The sequence below is a fragment of the Rattus norvegicus genome, chromosome 1 (genome assembly GCF_021556685.1).
Source record: "Rattus norvegicus strain SHRSP/BbbUtx chromosome 1, alternate assembly SHRSP_T2T, whole genome shotgun sequence".
In the NCBI taxonomy this organism is placed as follows: Eukaryota; Metazoa; Chordata; class Mammalia; order Rodentia; family Muridae; genus Rattus; species Rattus norvegicus.
In genome coordinates this window covers 185,745,249-185,764,723 of record NC_141534.1, presented here as the reverse complement: position 1 = coordinate 185,764,723, position 19,475 = coordinate 185,745,249, and the positions used below count along the sequence as shown (strand labels likewise).

General features: G+C 45.3%; 1 protein-coding gene and 1 long non-coding RNA gene across 13 annotated transcripts; one reads left to right on the top strand and one right to left on the bottom strand.

The window, feature by feature from the left end:
* On the top strand, window positions 1-14,802 carry Coq7 (coenzyme Q7, hydroxylase). Of its 2 annotated transcripts, none has more exon segments than NM_012785.3 (6): window positions 1-133; window positions 9,961-10,139; window positions 11,261-11,375; window positions 12,293-12,432; window positions 13,981-14,049; window positions 14,569-14,802. In NM_012785.3, coding segments are annotated over 6 exon segments (654 nt in total). In that variant the 5' UTR covers window positions 1-60; the 3' UTR covers window positions 14,647-14,802.
* LOC120099916 (uncharacterized) lies at window positions 9,087-18,530 on the bottom strand. Of its 11 annotated transcripts, none has more exons than XR_015652408.1 (5): window positions 18,341-18,504; window positions 17,274-17,885; window positions 16,433-17,056; window positions 13,953-14,104; window positions 9,118-10,238 (listed from the first exon to the last, which is right to left on the bottom strand). It is a non-coding gene; the product is annotated as an uncharacterized LOC120099916 (long non-coding RNA). The 11 variants fall into 11 exon arrangements; XR_015652410.1 differs by having other exon boundaries at window positions 9,118-10,209; window positions 17,740-17,885; window positions 18,341-18,503; XR_015652416.1 differs by lacking the exon at window positions 17,274-17,885 and having other exon boundaries at window positions 9,087-10,209; window positions 16,968-17,056; window positions 18,019-18,526.
* Window positions 18,531-19,475: the final 945 nt, after the last annotated feature.

Below are 19,475 nucleotides of genomic sequence, written 5' to 3'. Positions count from 1 at the left end.
ACCCTGAGTCGAGAGCGCGATTGGCGGGACGCTTGGACTGTGGCTGCACTGTCACCAGCGATGAGCGGCGCGGGAGCGATAGCGGCCGCTTCCGTGGGATGCCTGCGCACTGGTGTCCCGAGGCCTTTCTCAGGTACCGGCCGCTCGCGGTCGCGGCTCGGCGCGGGATTCTTCGCCGGTGACTATTTGAAGTGTAGGTCACGGATGTCACTGGGAAGACGTCTATACGTCACAAGCACGCGACATGGGGGTGGGGTTTGTAGTAGGTCAAGTTGATTGACAGGAATGGGCGAACTAATGCAGGATTCCCTGCGGGGGACCAAGTAATTACCAGTCTGTGACGTGACGTCAATGCAGATGTGAACTTGAGTGTCCTGCAGTGTCCCTCCAGTCTTCACTCAGAGCTTTCTGGAGCAAAGAAGCCTTCTGACAATAGTATCTGTTATAAATGCAGATTTTCGGGTCACGCTCATTATCTACTGGATTGATGTTTTACATTTTTTTAAAAAATTGTGTGTGTGTGTGTGTGTGTGTGTGTGTGTGTGTGTGTGTGTGTGTGTGTGTGAGAGAGAGAGAGAGAGAGAGAGAGAGAGAGAGAACGTGTGTGCGCGCGTGTACACACACGTGCACAATATTAAATGCCAGAGGCCAGAATTGGGATTTGAATCTGGCCCTAGAATAACAGGCAATTTGTGAGTCCCTGTATCTTAGTCCTGGGATCCCAACTCAAATTCTTTGCAAGTGCAGTATACATTCTTTTTTTTTTTTTTTTTTTTTTTTTTTTTATTAACTTGAGTATTTCTTATATACATTTCAAGTGTTATTCCCTTTCCCGGTTTCCGGGCAAACATCCCCCTCCCCCCTCCCCTTCCTTATGGGTGTTCCCCTCCCAACCCTCCCCCCATTGCCGCCCTCCCCCCATAGACTAGTTCACTGGGGGTTCAGTCTTAGCAGGACCCAGGGCTTCCCCTTCCACTGGTGCTCTTACTAGGATATTCATTGCTACCTATGGGGTCAGAGTCCAGGGTCAGTCCATGTATAGTCTTTAGGTAGTGGCTTAGTCCCTGGAAGCTCTGGTTGCTTGGCATTGTTGTACTTTTGGGGTCTCGAGCCCCTTCAAGCTCTTCCAGTTCTTTCTCTGATTCCTTCAATAGGGGACCTATTCTCAGTTCAGTGGTTTGCTGCTGGCATTCGCCTCTATATTTGCTGTATTCTGGCTGTGTCTCTCAGGAGCGATCTACATCCGGCTCCTGTCGGTCTGCACTTCTTTGCTTCATCCATCTTGTCTAATTGGGTGGCTGTATATGTATGGGCCACATGTGGGGCAGGCTCTAAATGGGTGTTCCTTAAGTCTCTGTTTTAATCTTTGCCTCTCCCTTCCCTGCCAAGGGTATTCTTTTTCCTCATTTAAAGAAGGAGTGAAGCATTCACATTTTGATCATCCGTCTTGAGTTTCGTTTGTTCTAGGGATCTAGGGTAATTCAAGCATTTGGGCTAATAGCCACTTATCAATGAGTGCATACCATGTATGTCTTTCTGTGATTGGGTTAGCTCACTCAGGATGATATTTTCCAGTTCCAACCATTTGCCTACGAATTTCATAAACTCGTTGTTTTTGATAGCTGAGTAATATTCCATTGTGTAGATGTACCACATTTTCTGTATCCATTCCTCTGTTGAAGGGCATCTGGGTTCTTTCCATTTTCTGGCTATTATAAATAAGGCTGCGATGAACATAGTGGAGCACGTGTCTCTTTTATATGTTGAGGCATCTTTTGGGTATATGCCCAAGAGAGGTATAGCTGGATCCTCAGGCAGTTCAATGTCCAATTTTCTGAGGAACCTCCAGACTGATTTCCAGAATGGTTTTACCAGTCTGCAATCCCACCAACAATGGAGGAGTGTTCCTCTTTCTCCACATCCTCGCCAGCATCTGCTGTCACCTGAGTTTTTGATCTTAGCCAATCGCACTGGTGTGAGGTGAAATCTCAGGGTTGTTTTGATTTGCATTTCCCTTATGACTAAAGATGTTGAACATTTCTTTAGGTGTTTCTCAGCCATTCGGCATTCCTTAGCTGTGAATTCTTTGTTTAGCTCTGAACCCCATTTTTTAATAGGGTTATTTGTTTCCCTGTGGTCTAACTTCTTGAGTTCTTTGTATATTTTGGATATAAGGCCTCTATCTGTTGTAGGATTGGTAAAGATCTTTTCCCAATCTGTTGGTTGCCGTTTTGTCCTAACCACAGTGTCCTTTGCCTTACAGAAGCTTTGCAGTTTTATGAGATCCCATTTGTCGATTCTTGATCTTAGAGCATAAGCCATTGGTGTTTTGTTCAGGAAATTTTTTCCAGTGCCCATGTGTTCCAGATGTTTCCCTAGTTTTTCTTCTATTAGTTTGAGTGTGTCTGGTTTGATGTGGAGGTCCTTGATCCACTTGGACTTAAGCTTTGTACAGGGTGATAAGCATGGATCGATCTGCATTCTTCTACATGTTGACCTCCAGTTGAACCAGCACCATTTGCTGAAAATGCTATCTTTTTTCCATTGGATGGTTTTGGCTCCTTTGTCAAAAATCAAGTGACCATAGGTGTGTGGGTTCATTTCTGCGTCTTCAATTCTATTCCATTGGTCTATCTGTCTGTCCCTGTACCAATACCATGCAGTTTTTATCACTATTGCTCTGTAATACTGCTTGAGTTCAGGGATAGTGATTCCCCCTGAAGTCCTTTTATTGTTGAGGATAGCTTTAGCTATCCTGGGCTTTTTGTTATTCCAGATGAATTTGCAAATTGTTCTGTCTAACTCTTTGAAGAATTGGATTGGTATTTTGATGGGGATTGCATTGAATCTGTAGATTGCTTTTGGTAAAATGGCCATTTTTACTATATTAATCCTGCCAATCCATGAGCATGGGAGATCTTTCCATCTTCTGAGGTCTTCTTCAATTTCTTTCCTCAGTGTCTTGAAGTTCTTATTGTACAGATCTTTTACTTGCTTGGTTAAAGTCACACCGAGGTACTTTATATTATTTGGGTCTATTATGAAGGGTGTCGTTTCCCTAATTTCTTTCTCGGCTTGTTTCTCTTTTGTATAGAGGAAGGCAACTGATTTATTTGAGTTAATTTTATACCCAGCCACTTTGCTGAAGTTGTTTATCAGCTTTAGTAGTTCTCTGGTGGAACTTTTGGGATCACTTAAATATACTATCATGTCATCTGCAAATAGTGATATTTTGACCTCTTCTTTTCCGATCTGTATCCCTTTGATCTCCTTTTGTTGTCTGATTGCTCTGGCTAGAACTTCAAGAACTATATTGAATAAGTAGGGAGAGAGTGGGCAGCCTTGTCTAGTCCCTGATTTTAGTGGGATTGCTTCAAGTTTCTCTCCATTTAGTTTAATGTTAGCAACTGGTTTGCTGTATGTGGCTTTTACTATGTTTAGGTATGGGCCTTGAATTCCTATTCTTTCCAGGACTTTTATCATGAAGGGGTGTTGAATTTTGTCAAATGCTTTCTCAGCATCTAATGAAATGATCATGTGGTTCTGTTCTTTCAGTTTGTTTATATAATGGATCACGTTGATGGTTTTCCGTATATTAAACCATCCCTGCATGCCTGGGATGAAGCCTACTTGATCATGGTGGATGATTGTTTTGATGTGCTATTGAATTCGGTTTGCCAGAATTTTATTGAGTATTTTTGCGTCGATATTCATAAGGGAAATTGGTCTGAAGTTCTCTTTCTTTGTTGTGTCTTTGTGTGGTTTAGGTATAAGAGTAATTGTGGCTTCGTAGAAGGAATTCGGTAGGGCTCCATCTGTTTCAATTTTGTGGAATAGTTTGGATAATATTGGTATGAGGTCTTCTATGAAGGTTTGATAGAATTCTGCACTAAACCCGTCTGGACCTGGGCTCTTTTTGGTTGGGAGACCTTTAATGACTGCTTCTATTTCCTTAGGAGTTATGGGGTTGTTTAACTGGTTTATCTGTTCCTGATTTAACTTCGATACCTGGTATCTGTCTAGGAAATTGTCCATTTCCTGAAGATTTTCAAGTTTTGTTGAATATAGGTTTTTATAGTAAGATCTGATGATTTTTTGAATTTCCTCTGAATCTGTAGTTATGTCTCCCTTTTCATTTCTGATTTTGTTAATTTGGACGCACTCTCTGTGTCCTCTCGTTAGTCTGGCTAAGGGTTTATCTATCTTGTTGATTTTCTCAAAGAACCAACTTTTGGTTCTGTTGATTCTTTCTATGGTCCTTTTTGTTTCTACTTGGTTGATTTCAGCTCTGAGTTTGATTATTTCCTGCCTTCTACTCCTCCTGGGTGTATTTGCTTCTTTTTGTTCTAGAGCTTTTAGGTGTGCTGTCAAGCTGCTGACATATGCTCTTTCCTGTTTCTTTCTGCAGGCACTCAGCGCTATGAGTTTTCCTCTTAGCACAGCTTTCATTGTGTCCCATAAGTTTGGGTATGTTGTATCTTCATTTTCATTAAATTCTAAAAAGTTTTTAATTTCTTTCTTTATTTCTTCCTTGACCAGGTTATCATTGAGTAGAGCATTGTTCAATTTCCACGTATATGTGGGCATTCTTCCCTTATTGTTATTGAGGACCAGTTTTAGGCCGTGGTGGTCTGATAGCACGCATGGGATTATTTCTATCTTTCTGTACCTGTTGAGGCCCGTTTTTTGACCAATTATATGGTCAATTTTGGAGAAAGTGCCATGAGGAGCTGAGAAGAAGGTATATCCTTTTGCTTTAGGATAGAATGTTCTATAAATATCTGTTAAGTCCATTTGGCTCATGACTTCTCTTAGTCTGTCGACATCACTGTTTAATTTCTGTTTCCATGATCTGTCCATTGATGAGAGTGGGGTGTTGAAATCTCCCACTATTATTGTGTGAGGTGCAATGTGTGTTTTGAGCTTTAGTAAGGTTTCTTTTATGTATGTAGGTGCCCTTGTATTTGGGGCATAGATATTTAGGATTGAGAGTTCATCTTGGTGGATTTTTCCTTTGATGAATATGAAGTGTCCTTCCTTATCTTTTTTGATGACTTTTAGTTGGATATTGATTTTATTTGATATTAGAATGGCTACTCCAGCTTGCTTCTTCTGACCATTTGCTTGGAAAGTTGTTTTCCAGCCTTTCACTCTGAGGTAGTGTCTGTCTTTGTCTCTGAGGTGTGTTTCCTGTAGGCAGCAGAATGCAGGGTCCTCGTTGCGTATCCAGTTTGTTAATCTATGTCTTTTTATTGGGGAGTTGAGGCCATTGATATTGAGAGATATTAAGGAATAGTGATTATTGTTTCCCTTTATATTCATATTTGGATGTGAGGTTATGTTTGTGTGCTTTCATTCTCTTTGTTTTGTTGCCAAGACGATTAGTTTCTTGCTTCTTCTAGGGTATAGCTTGCCTCCTTATGTTGGGCTTTACCATTTATTATCCTTTGTAGTGCTGGATTTGTAGAAAGATATTGTGTAAATTTGGTTTTGTCATGGAATATCTTGGTTTCTCCATCAATGTTAATTGAGAGTTTTGCTGGATACAGTAACCTGGGCTGGCATTTGTGTTCTCTTAGGGTCTGTATGACATCAGTCCAGGATCTTCTGGCCTTCATAGTTTCTGGCGAGAAGTCTGGTGTGATTCTGATAGGTCTCCCTTTATATGTTACTTGACCTTTTTCCCTTACTGCTTTTAATATTCTTTCTTTATTTTGTGCGTTTGGTGTTTTGACAATTATGTGACGGGAGGTGTTTCTTTTCTGGTCCAATCTATTTGGAGTTCTGTAGGCTTCTTGTATGTCTATGGGTATCTCTTTTTTTAGGTTAGGGAAGTTTTCTTCTATGATTTTGTTGAAGATATTTACTGGTCCTTTGAGCTGGGAGTCTTCACTCTCTTCTATACCTATTATCCTTAGGTTTGATCTTCTCATTGAGTCCTGGATTTCCTGTATGTTTTGGACCAGTAGCTTTTTCCGCTTTACATTATCTTTGACAGTTGAGTCAATGATTTCTATGGAATCTTCTGCTCCTGAGATTCTCTCTTCCATCTCTTGTATTCTGTTGGTGAAGCTTGTATCTACAGCTCCTTGTCTCTTCTTTTGGTTTTCTATATCCAGGGTTGTTTCCATGTGTTCTTTCTTGATTGCTTCTATTTCCATTTTTAATTCCTTCAACTGTTTGATTGTGTTTTCCTGGAATTCTTTCAGGGATTTTTGCGATTCCTCTCTGTAGGCTTCTACTTGTTTATTAATGTTTTCCTGTGTTTCCCTAAGTGTGTTCATGTCTTTCTTGAAGTCCTCCAGCATCATGATCAAATATGATTTTGAAACTAGATCTTGCTTTTCTGGTGTGTTTGAATATTCCATGTTTGTTTTGGTGGGAGAATTGGGCTCCGATGATGGCATGTAGTCTTGGTTTCTGTTGCTTGGGTTCCTGCGCTTGCCTCTCGCCATCAGATTATCTCTAGTGTTACTTTGTTCTGCTATTTCTGACAGTGGCTAGACTGTCCTATAAGCCTGTGTGTCAGGAGTGCTGTAGACCTGTTTTCCTCTCTTTCAGTCAGTTATGGGGACAGAGTGTTCTGCTTTCGGGCGTGTAGTTTTTCCTCTCTACAGGTCTTCAGCTGTTCCTGTGGGCCTGTGTCTTGAGTTCACCAGGCAGCTTTCTTGCAGCAGAAAATTTGGTCTTACCTGTGGTCCCGAGGCTCAGGTTCGCTCGTGGGGTGCTGCCCAGGGGCTCTCTGCAGCGGCAGCAACCAGGAAGACCTGTGCCACCCCTTCCGGGAGCTTCAGTGCACCAGGGTTCCAGATGGTCTTTGGCTTTTTCCTCTGGCGTCCGAGATGTGTGTGCAGGGAGCAGTCTCTTCTGGTTTCCTGGGCTTGTCTGCCTCTCTGAAGGTTTAGCTCTCTCTCCCACGGGATTTGGGTGCAGAGAACTGTCGCAGTATACATTCTTAACTGCTGACCCCTCTTTCCAGCCTTGGAATCTGTTTTTATCAAGCCTCTTATGGGTTTTTTTTTTTTGCACTGCAAAATATGGTAAGCTTAGAATTTGGAATGGGGAGAGGTCTGGATTCAGGTCTGAAATCATGTATCATCTGAGCTGCCCCAGAAAATCATGGTCATTTTCTCACAATTAAATCGTCAAGCATTAGATTTCTATTTTGCCTGAAGGCAATACCATTTGCAGGTTTGAGATTGTTTTTTGTATACCCATGACTTATTAAATAATTTCATTAAAACTACATCCTTATGATAAATAATAGGCTAGTATGGATGAGTAGTCGCGGCGTGCACATACCACCATTACCACCACCATCACCACCACCATCATCACAAAACATGAAGCTTCATTAGATGCTGTTGTCTGTGCCCACCAATGCTTGATTCCAGGACTGTTTTACTTTTTGAAAGAGAAGAGTGCTTAGCAAGTGTCTGGATATTATTCAAGACATGCCAGCCATAGAGATGTTTTTCTTGATGATAAATGGATCAGAAGAGAGTTTTTAAAAGCCTCTTTGTATGTTATTTATGTGTCCATAAGCCACTTAAAAATCTTCTCATTTGCCACTTAAAATCGGGTCCCAGGTACCACGGTTGGAGCAGCACACTTGAGAGCTTCCAGCTCTGGGCTTCAGTTTTATTTAAAGTGTGTAACAAGGCAGTCAGGTCTCAGGGATGTGAATTTTAAGGCTCCCTGCTAACCCACTGAACAGGTAACAATAAGAATCATTTGTTTTCATTTATGAAGTAACTTGGCTTTCTTTGTTTCATTTAACCTCATAAGAATAAAAAGGAAATTTTAAGTGTGTAAAAAGGAGTTAATTTTAAGGAGTTAAAAGAATAAAAATAGCTACTGGGTAGGTTTTGATTTTGTTTTGGGACAGTTCTTCACTCTAGCTCTGACTGACCTGGAACTGGCTGTGTTCGCCCGGATATCCTCCACCTCACAGAGCGCTGCGAGAATTAAGAAATATCTATACTGACTTCTTAGGTAAAAGGACAAGCACTACCCTCTCCCAGTCACTGAGTGCAGAGGCTGTTTTAGGGAACATTCCAGCATGTTCTCGTGTACAAAGAATCCTGTGCATCACACCTCAAAAGCCAGCTGCATGAACTTGGCCTGCCTGTTCAGCCCCCTGTTATTCCTTAACATACTTTTTTTTTTTAAAAAAAGGAGTGCTGGGTTGCCTCTAACTTTCTTTGGTAAAAAGTAAGAGCACCACAAGCAAACAAGACTGTGTTGAGAAGTAGAACTGGCTCATCAAGTCTGTTGTCTCCAGACCCTACTTTCTGCAAGGAGACAAGTTGGCCAGAAGCACAAGCCCTTGAACTTGGACACAGAAATGCAACAGGTCCCTGATTGTGTCCCATCGCTGTCCCATAAAGTATGGGCCTCCGACCATAGAGCCCCACTGTCTGAAGACAGTTTGGAATGGTTGGTGTCTTAACAGGAGACTTGAAGTGCCGTGTCTGCTTTCTGGACTCCGTTCACTTTCTAGAGTCAATGAGCGGAGTGAGGCAGAGCATGTTGTGCGCAGTAGGCCAAAGCTAGTCCACTCCTGCAGAATCTGTGTTTCTTTGCACACGATTGCTGATTGTCCCAGGACTGTTGATGTAGTAGCTTGGTGGTAGCTCAGGGGCAGGCTTGAGCTCCAGCACCATAACAAATAGATCGAGCCTTTAAAATGCTACTTGGTGGCAAAGCTCATGTTCCCAACTATGGCATGCATACACACCCGATTCTCCAAGCCTGCCCTGTGGCCTTGTGTCCAAAGACCTTAAGCTTTCTTGATGAAAGCCAAAGATATATGTGAACTTTTTTACCATTTTCTGGATGTTGAAGTTTGCTCAGGTGAAGAGAGATGCCTTCCAAAGGCGTGGTGGTTATAGCAAACAGAGCCTGCAACACTTTAAACACCATACCAGAGTGCAACTAGAGCAACAAACCAGAGGGGCTGTGGGTTTCCATGTTCATGTGGGGTGAACACACCTTACTACAGGACCCTTCTGGGAAGAGGTAAACATTTAAGCTCCTCTAGTCTGGGGCTTGGAGAGTATAGCGAAAGCGTTTGCCATCTGTTTCCTCAAAAGAATTTACATTTTTATTTTTTTTAAAGATTTATTTATTTATGGTTTGTGAGTGAGTACACTGTCACTGTCTTCAGACACACCAGAAGAGGGCATCAGACCTCATTACAGATGGTTGTGAGCCACCATGTGGTTGCTGGGATTTGAACTCAGGACCTCTGGAAGAACGGTCAGTGCCCTTAACCACTGAGCCATCTCTCCAGTCCAAGAATTTACATTTTGAAGAAGTACTTAAGTCTGAGGTCAGGCAGGGTCTCAGTCACCTGTCCAGGGAACTGCTGTATTAAAAGAACATTGAAGTTCCAATGTGAGTTTTCCAGGCTTTGCACCCTGAGCTTTTTCAGAATATCAACACTGGCTGCTTCCCAGGGAGACATGGGGAGAGCACGGTGGCTTTGGGTGCGCTACACAGCTTGAGGGGAGCCTCCCTTTCCTGAAGCAGCTGTCATGTCAGCTGCCTGGTGAGAACACGTTTCAGCCTTTCTAGATTCCATATGTTTAAGGTAAAGCCAGGAGCCCCAGACTTAGGTGAAGTCTTTAGGGTTTGAGCATTGCAGGTGATAAGGAATGCACTGATAGATGTGTCCAGCCCTCGGGCTTGTTTGGCCTTCATTCTAACAAGCCTTTCATTGTGTCAGCAAAAAGGCACCAGGCCAGTGACATGGCTCAGTGTACCAGGGCTTGCTGTCAAGCATAAGGGCCTGAGTTCCACCCCTAGTACCCACATGGAGGACAGTGAGAACAGATTCCTGCAAGTCGTCCTCTGCCACAGGCATGTCAACACATGCACACAAATAGGGATATGTGTTCATGAATATCAGTGTTCTGTGTGGACGATGAAAGGCTGCCACTTGCATTTTCGTTGCAGCTTATGGGAGAGGCCTTATCATCAGGTGTCACAGCACAGGAATGACCTTAGACAATATTAACCGGGCAGCCGTGGATCAGATAATCCGGGTGGATCACGCTGGTGAATATGGAGCAAACCGCATCTATGCAGGGCAGATGGCTGTGCTTGGACGGACCAGTGTTGGCCCTGTCATTCAGGTGGGTTCTTCCCATTGCTCTGCTGAAGCCCTCAGGAATCACTTTTGGCTGTGTGCTCCAATGGGAGGCACTGTGGAACAAAGCATATCCTCTGTTTATCTAAAAACACAGAGACACATTGAATGTGGCTGGGTGTGATGGCGAAAGCTTGTGATCTCAGCACTCAGGAGCCGGAGGTAGGATGATCTCTTGGGACTTTGAGGCCAGCCTGGTCTACATAGGACATTCCAGGTCAAAAAGAATAGGGAGAGGAGAAAAGTAAGAGAGAAAGAAATTGGGTCTGGAAATTGAGTATATCTGTGGTGTTAATGTTTCATCTCAGAAAAGGCTGAAAATCCCTCCATTACAAGAATGTTCTGTGTGCCAGGAGGCTATCGTAGGCTTGTCCTCACAGAGTGCCAGAGAGAGGGGTTTATAGTCCCAAAGATCTAGGTTTCCTTTCCAGCCCTCTCACCTACTCCTGTGACCTTGAAGAGGTCACACGACCTCTAGGTTTTCATTTCTCTGTGTCCAAACTAGCCTGGTAACCCCCAACTCACTGGGTCTGGCTGGGGAATAAAGAAACCCATGTAGAGCCAATGGTACCACGACACATGGCAGCTTAGCATGTGTCCCTTAGATTCCCGGCAGATCCCAGTCCCCAGAGCTCACGTGTAAGATGGTGTATATCTGCTTGTGGCCCCTGCACATCTCTATTTTGAAAAGTCCCCATGCCAGGAGAGTGACTCATTGGCTGTCCTGTTTTCTATTGAGAACAGTCTGTGAGTTTTCAGGACACAGGTTTTTTTGTTGTTTTGTTTTGTTTTTTCATTATTTTCTCTCATGGCTACTTGAGCCAGTGGCTCAGAACCTGGAGTTCTAGAAGGCTCCCTGTGCAAGCTGATCGTGTGATCATTGAGGTATCTGAGGGTCCGGAGGTAGAACACTTAATGTCTAAGGCCTTGGCTCTTCGTTTACCTTGCAGGCTCTCTTCTTTTTTGAGAGATTCCTCTGTGTTTTGCTTTTGTCTCATGCATACTTAAGAGGATGGAAGATAGCTTTACACCAATTCCTTATTACCTCGTGGGTACTCAGCTGTGCCATGTCCCTGTGATACCTCTTTTTATGTTTTTCCCCCCTAGAAAATGTGGGATCAAGAAAAGAACCATTTGAAAAAGTTCAACGAGTTGATGGTTGCGTTCAGGGTCCGACCTACGGTTTTGATGCCCTTGTGGAACGTGGCAGGGTTTGCCCTGGGTATGTGTCTGTCCAGCTGCCACTTGGGCTCTTGGTGATGGGTTGTTCATGCCTCTGGAACCCTTGTCATGGCCTCATCCAACCTTTTAAATTTTACTTTGTGTTTTCCTAAAGTTAAATTGAAGCTGATGAAACTGATTGATTTTTTTTTTTGCTTATATTACTTTAAGATAGAGTCATCATTTTATAAATGGATGCTATGATAACTCACAGAGGGAAGCTAGGATTGTGCAGCCACAGCCAGATGCTGTGTCCTGAGGATCCTAACCCAAGAGAGTTTGAGTGCAGGAGTGGTGCGGCCCACCTCTAACCCCAGCACTCGGGAGGCAGAGGCAGGCAGATCTCTGAGTTTGAGGCTAGCCCGGTCTACAAAGTGAGTTCCATAACATGTGCGTACACACACACACACACACACACACACGGGGGTTGGGGGGAGAAGAGCAGAGAACCCAGACAGCACTCTAAGCTCTCTGCAGAGAGAGGGTCAAGCCTCACTGAGCCCACATGGTGGTGCATGCCTGCAACCTCACTACTGGCAGAGGCAGGAGGAAGGAGGATACAAGTCAGCCTAGGCTACAGAGGAAGTTCCAGGTTAACCTGGGTCTCATAGTGAGACCTTGTCTCAAACAGAACAAAACAACCAAATAAAACAAAATCTATTCAAAAAGAGCTTTGTGCCTGGCATCTGATATGAGCTCCAGCCACTTCTCAAACATGGGGTGACTGTTTCAAGGGATTCATGGGAATATCTAAGTGTCCAGTGCTTATGATCAGCAGGTACTGCTGACATCAAGAGGGTGGGTATCAGACACCCTGAGAAGCACCATACCGCCCTCCCATAGAGAGTTCAAACCCAGATGTCAGGATGCCTCACAAATGACCAGCAGCATGTGGCTTGACTGGTTTGACGATTGTAGGGGCAGGAACTGCCTTGCTGGGGAAGGAAGGAGCAATGGCCTGCACCGTGGCAGTAGAAGAGTCTATCGCTCATCACTACAACAACCAGATCCGCATGCTGATGGAGGAGGACGCTGAGAAGTACGAGGAGCTGCTGCAGGTGACTGACTGTGTGCTTGGGGGGAGAGACTGACTGTGTGCTTGTGGGGAGAGACTGACTGTGTGCTTGTGGGGAGAGACTGACTGTGTGCTTGTGGGGAGAGACTGACTGTGTGCTTGGGGGGAGAAAGGGCAGGTGGCAGGTCCTAAGGAGACAGGGGCTTAGACAGCTGGGGAAAGGGGTGTTTCTTCTACATGAGACACAGACAGGTCATAGAGCTCAGAGCTGTCCACAGTCCAGGTCTGTGTGGCCTCTGCACATCCATGACTCAACAGCACAGGGTGAACAAGGATGGCATCATCTAACATGCTAACTAGACAGAAAATCTGCAAGGCCTCAACCCTACACAAAGAAACGTAAGCAATGCAGGAAAGCCAAGGTGGGAGGGGTGGTCTTCTCAGGGAAGAGCACATGGTTTGTCCAGCGCCAAGGGTCGGCCCTGAAAGCGTACATCCAGGGAGGTGCTATATGAGAAGAGAAGAGAAGGCTCGATTTAAATATGTGTAAGCAAACACACATGCCCATGTAACAGCAACTGGTGAAAAGAGAGACCACGGACTTGAGATCGAGAGGGGAAAATGGGAAGGTTGGAGGCAGGAAAGGGAAGGGAGAAATGATGTAATTAACTTATAATTTCAAAAATAACATTTTAAAAAATGTTGATCAAATCTTCAGGCTGAATGATTTTTCTCAGGTAATTTTCTATAGGGAAGACGGAACTATTTAGCCCAGGAGGTCTTATGCTACTGGCCACAGCAGATCCTCCATCACTCTCCCCAGCTGTAGTTTGTTTATTTAAATCCTGTTTGTTGTACTTATGAGACAAAGGCTTGTCTTGACTCTTGGACCTGCCTCTGCCTTCCAAGGGCTGGGGTTGTAAGTGTGCATTCCAGCACTGGGCCGTGTGGTGGTCTGAGTAAGCATGAGCCCCATAATTCCATATATTCGAATGCTTAGATAGGGTGGGGAGTGGCACTATTTGAGAAGGATCAGGAGGGTTAGGATTAGCCTTGATGGAGGACGTGTGTTGTTTGGCTTTAAGTTTGCAAAAGCCCATGCCAGACCCAGAGTCTCTCTTGGTCTGCAGGTCAGGATGTAGCTCTCAGCTACTGCTCCAGCACCAAAGTGCTGCCGTGTTCCCTGCTGTGCTGAGAATGAACTAAACCTCTGAAGCTGTGAGCCAGCCCCCATTCAATGCTTTCTTTTATCAGAGCTGCTTTGGTTATGGTGTTTCTAAACAGCGATAGAGCAGTGACCAAAACAGGCAACAGCTCTCACTTTTTAAAACCTAAATCATCAACTGGCAAACTCTGGCCTGTGGCCACGCTTGTCTCCTAAGTAACTCTTCTTAGAGCCACGGCCATGGTTTCTTCTTGCAAGGCTGCTCACCCACTGGGATGACAGAGTGAAGAACTGTAGCCCTTCACAGAATAAGCATGTCAGCCTCAGCCATATGCTGGGACCCGAAGCTCTGGCCTGCAAGCGGGATGAGCAGCAGGTGACCTGGAGCGCTGACTTACCTGGGCTTGTGATTCCTTGTCTTCCCAGGTCATTAAGCAGTTTCGAGATGAGGAGCTTGAGCACCACGACACAGGCCTGGAACATGATGCAGAGCTGGTAGGACCGACTATTACTGCTGGTGCTCCAGGGAGCGGGTTGAGGGCCAAGGTTTCTGTTCCCAGAAAGAGACATTTGAAAGTAAGGTCACAAGGCAGGGATACACACGTACCTGACAGAAAGCACACAAGCTCAGCTTCGGTCCATGGTGAGGCTCCTGTGTCCTGCTCTGTTATTATCCCAAGAAACAACCCAGGGGTTCAGTGGCCATAGATGCTTCTAGCATTCTGAATGGCTTTTGTTTCGAATTAAATCATTTCCCAGATCCTGTCTTAGCCAGAGGAGCCCACACCCTGTCCTGACAGTGAGTCTAGGTGACATCTGAGAATAGATGCACCTCGTGGGGTCTCCCTGCTGTCTGTTTAGGCACTGGCATTGGATCCAGAACCTTGCTGGGCGAGCGCTCTTCCACTGAAGATTCCTCCTGCCCCGTTTGCTTCTTTTCCAAGCTCAGGGTGCCATCCATGTTAGACAAGCACGCTACCACCCAGCTATAGCGTAACCTTTTGCTCTCCGCAGGCTCCCGCATACACCTTGTTGAAGAGACTTATCCAGGCCGGATGCAGTGCAGCCATATACTTATCAGAAAGGTTTTAAAGTACGACTACTGAGCCATCTCAAGAAAAGATGGCCGTAACTCAAGGTGTTTGTGGAGGAAGAACTGCAGTTATCACTGTGTGTGATTTGTTAATACAAGAGGCGGTGTTTAGGGTTGTGTCACTGTTGTCAATAAAACTCCTCGGTGCTGGTTTCTTTGGTTTTCTTGTGCTGTGAGGCTGGCAGTAAACTAACCCTGCCCACCTTATGGCACATGCAGATGGTCTTCCCTTGGTTTTGTAGTTAGTTTGGGCCTAAGAGCTTTCATTAGTTAGCAGGAATCTTTTCTGTAAGATCTATTTTACTTTTATTGCCATGTGTATGTGCATGTGTGTTTGCATGTCTGTGGAGTGTTGGGTCCTGTGTGTATGTGCACCTGTGTTTGCATGTCTGTGGAGTGTTGGGTCCCATGGAGCTGGAGTTACACGCAGTTGTGAGCTGGGAACCAAACTCAAATCCCCCCAGGAACAGCAGGTGCTTGCTCCTAACCCCTAAGCCACCTCTCCAGCACCCGCAGGAGTCTATGAGGAAAATAAATTGAGTTTTCAGGTTAAAAAGAAGTCATTTAAAACATTAGGCTGTATAAGATGGGCTGAGCGAGACTGGGAAGTCTATCTGGGGAGAAGCTGTGCATTCTGATTTCCACGTGACATGGCAAAGCACCGTGGCAGCTGGGTCTCCCGAAAGTCCTCACCCAGAGCCGATGATGGGAGGTGGTGAATCCCTCACCCTAGAGGAGACACTTGAAGGGAGAGGAGGCTGGGAGGTGGTTAGATAAGGGGCAGAGTCCTCAGGACTGGGGTTAGCACCCTTATAAAAATGAGGCCTTAGGGGGACCCACAGTCCATCCCATGTTGTGCCACAAAAGCTGCTATCTATGGGGACACAGACATCACAGGACACTAACCTGTTGGCCCCCTGATCTTGAGCTTCACAGCCTCCAGAACTGCAAACAAGAAGCTTTTGTTGTTCACAAGCTCCTGAGACTACAGTATTTTAATAGCAGTTCTTGTAGTCTAAGACAGGATGGCATTACCCCAGTCAAAAAAATATACTTAAGTTGGGTGTGGTGATGCAGGCACTAGCACTTGGGAGGTGGAGGCAGGAGGATCTGCAGGAGTCCAGTGCTGTCCTCAGCACACATCAAGTTTGAGGGCAGCGTACATGATTCAACTTCAGCAAACAACCACAATAAAATATAGAGCGGTGCATTATTTACAATTAAATTGTAATTTCTGCAAGGTCTGCTACCTCCTTAAGCCATTACTGACCAAAAATTAGCCCTTCTGTGAAATATTTTATAATTTTAAGTTTTCAAAATATATTTAAAAAACAGCAACAACGGGGCTGGGGATTTAGCTCAGTGGTAGAGCGCTTACCTAGGAAGCGCAAGGCCCAGGGTTCGGTCCCCAGCTCCAAAAAAAAGAACCAAAAAAAAAAAAAAACAAAAAAAAAAACAAACAAAAAAAAAAACAGCAACAACAAAGCAGGATCAAGCAAAGTGTGGTGGTGCACACCTGTAATCCCAGCCTCGGGAAGCAGAGGGAGATAGATCTTTATGAGCTGGAGGCCAGTCTGGTCTATACACTGTGTTCTATGACAGTTGGCTACATAGCACGACTCTGTCAAATACAAAAATCCAAAGCCAATTTAAAAAAAGTCACCAGCTCCCTTCTCACAGCAGAATGTCCCTTGAAGCTTCCCCGGAGGCTGAGGCAGGAGTTGGAGTCCCATCTGAGCAATACAACAAGGAAAAAAAAATGAAATTTGCAGACCACATTTTTACCTAGTTGCACTGGTCAGTGGTTCCCATAGCCTAGTGCCCCATCATCAGCATCTCTTTGTCAGAGCCTGAGGTGAGCTGGGGCTTGCTGCTGTGGCTCTGGTTCTGCAGGGAGGTGGAAACCAGATAGTTTCTATGCTGCAGCTTCTTCCCTGCCATTCAGTGGATTCAGCACTCAGGAGGCTGAGGCAGGAGGATTACAAACTTAGGGCCAAAGTAGGGTTCCTAGTGAGACCCTGTATCAAGAAAACAAAACAAGGGCCTGGAGATGTGGCTCAGCAGTTAACATTTGCTTCTCTTCCGGAGGACCCCGGTTCAGTTCCTGCACCTATACCGGGAGGCTCAGAACCACCCATACCTCCAGCTCCTGGGGGTCGAATGTCCTCCCACCTAGGACCAGAGCATCCACACATAAATAAAGATGAAAGCAAAGGAAGAACAGCAAAAGTGACTTTAACTTTGTGACCAGGTGATCGTAATACATTACGCATGAGAAGAAAGGGTAGAAGATGGCTGTAGATTCCTCCGTGTGGATTACCATCAGAAGTTTCTGGCATGGTTTGGTGTAGCTGACAAAGCCGAGTTCAGGTTGCTGTGTCTGTCTCGTTAGTGGCTATTTCTTCTCTCCTGTGAGAGAACAGTTGTCCTAGTACATAGTAGGTGCCCATTTAGAGGAAGGGAAGTGGGAGGGAGGGAAGCGGATTACATACTAAGGTGATGCTTCCAAGCAGGTGGTGAACTACGAGAACAGGAGACCTGAAAAGACTCTGACGGCTCTCCTGACTTGCCCTTTCTACCCCTAGTCTCTCAATGCCACAGCTCCAGCTGTGCTCTCACCGCTTACCCTTGTGTCACGAATGTCTCAGTGTGGGGTTTGTCTTGTCCTCCCATTTTCCAGCTGTCTGTCCGACGCCTCCATTTGGAAGTTGAGACGTTTTCACAAAATGCCCTAAGTTGAACCCCTTGCCTCACTGTCTCCCCAAGTCTGCTTCCATAGTGGCCTCCGAGATAGCTAATGTGATGGCAGACTTCTAGCGCTCAGTCCTGTAGCGATGAATTAAACTGCTTTGGCTCCCGGCAGGTCGTGCTTGTGCTGCACCAGCCCAAGAGCTCTCTGGATGTGTGAATGAAAGGCGCGCGCGCACACACACACTCACACACACAAATTTTGATATGCCTTGACAATGGCTGAGCTCTTCTAAACCTCCCTGCAGCTAGCAAACACATCTTTTAAAATCTGTATTTCATCTCTGCTACCCTAGACCCAGTCAGGGAAGGGGCCCATATGGAACACTTTCCCAGATTCTCACATGCTGGTGGGCCTTTAAGTTTCATTTTTCTGCTTCCCCTCATGGTGATCTTCTCTCTCTCTCCCTTGCCTGAGTATATGGCAGTTCTTCATTATCAGTCGAAGCCAGCTGGGGACAGGAACTCTCAGGTCTGGCTGGAAGCACGGCTTTTGGGAGCCAAAATAAGTCAAAGCATTGGAACCAATTCCCAACACAGCCAAGATCACCAGTCACTCCCGACTCCTTCCTCGCCTTGTCTAGCTGGGAGACTGTGGTATCAATACACGAAAACCCACCTACCCCCTTCCATGTTCTGAGCCCAACCAGTCAAATGAGTCCAGAAGCTTCCTTCACAGTCTTGTCCTCCCACAATCCATCTTCACCCTGGCAGCAGTTAAGCCAGCTCGGCTCACTCCTACAGCTCTTTTGCAAAGCCCCCTGGTGGTAGAGGGGATTCCAGGTGACCTGGTCTTCTGGACATGTCCCTGCCTCACTCTGCTCCAGCCACTGTCTTCCTTGCGCTCCTCACAAATGCCACACACAGGCCTGTCTGATGTTCTCAGTGGCTGAGTCCTTGGCCTAGAATACCTTCCCTTGAGGCAGTGGCTGTCAAATTCCTCACCATTCCCATTCAGGTTCAAACTCCACTATTGCCCTTGAAGAAGTCCACTGTAGTTGTCCAGTGTCTGTCTCTGTGACCAAAATCTCTGGGAGCATGAATTGAAGAAATAAACCAGGGAGTGTTTTCAGTCCGTGGTTGCTCAGGCCATGTACTATGGTAGAGAAAGGAAGTTTCTCCATCGTGGACAGGAAGCCAAGAGAGGGAAACAGGAAGGGGCATGGAGGGTGGGGTGGGGGGAAGAACCCAAGGACACGTCCACAGCTAGCTACTTCTTCCATTGAGGCTCCGCCCCCTACTTTTCCACATCCTTGGTATGGGCACTTTTTTTTTTTTTTTTGACTCCATCAGAGGATTAACCCTCCTGACCTCCTGATGTTCCTGAAATGCTCTTATAGACATTTCCAGAGAGAGCTTCACTAACCGGGGCTTATCCAGTCAAGTTCAGGAGATTAAGCCCAATGGCCCCGCCCCCTGCCTGGCCCTAGGCGACACGCTCTGCGTGACCTTTATGAGTATTTCAATGAAGAACTAACTCTTGTATTAAAGTTCACTTCCAAATAACTGCTCACTGGAGACTCCTGTGTGTCTTAGCAGAAATCCAGTGGAGATTCGTGTCGCCAAGGACCAACAGAGGCATTTGCCTGTGTTTTGCTAATGGTTTTAAAGGTACCAATTGGGTTTCCATCATATGAAAAGAGTGAATTTGAAGTCAGGTGCAGTGGTGTGCACATTTAGTGAGTTCTAGCACTCGGGAGGCAGAGGCAGATGTATCTCTGGGTTTGAGGCTAGCCTGGTCTACATGCTGAGTGCCAGCCAGCCAAGGGCTATATCGTGAGACCTTCTCAAAACAAAACCAAGAAGAGTTTGACCCTTACAGCACATATAAAACTTAACTTAAAACACACCTCAGATCTACATGTATCGTAGTATGCTTTCTATTGCTGCAATAAAACACCAGAACCTGAAGCAAGCCTACCATGCCTGTAATCCATGAAACCCGTGACTGGACTTGTTAAAACTGAAGACCTATGCCATAGCAGTCAAGACACTGGAAAACATGTAAGAGGTATTTGAAAATTATTTATCTGATAAGACCGGAGTCTCTGTAACAGAAAGCAGATTATGGGTGGTTCAT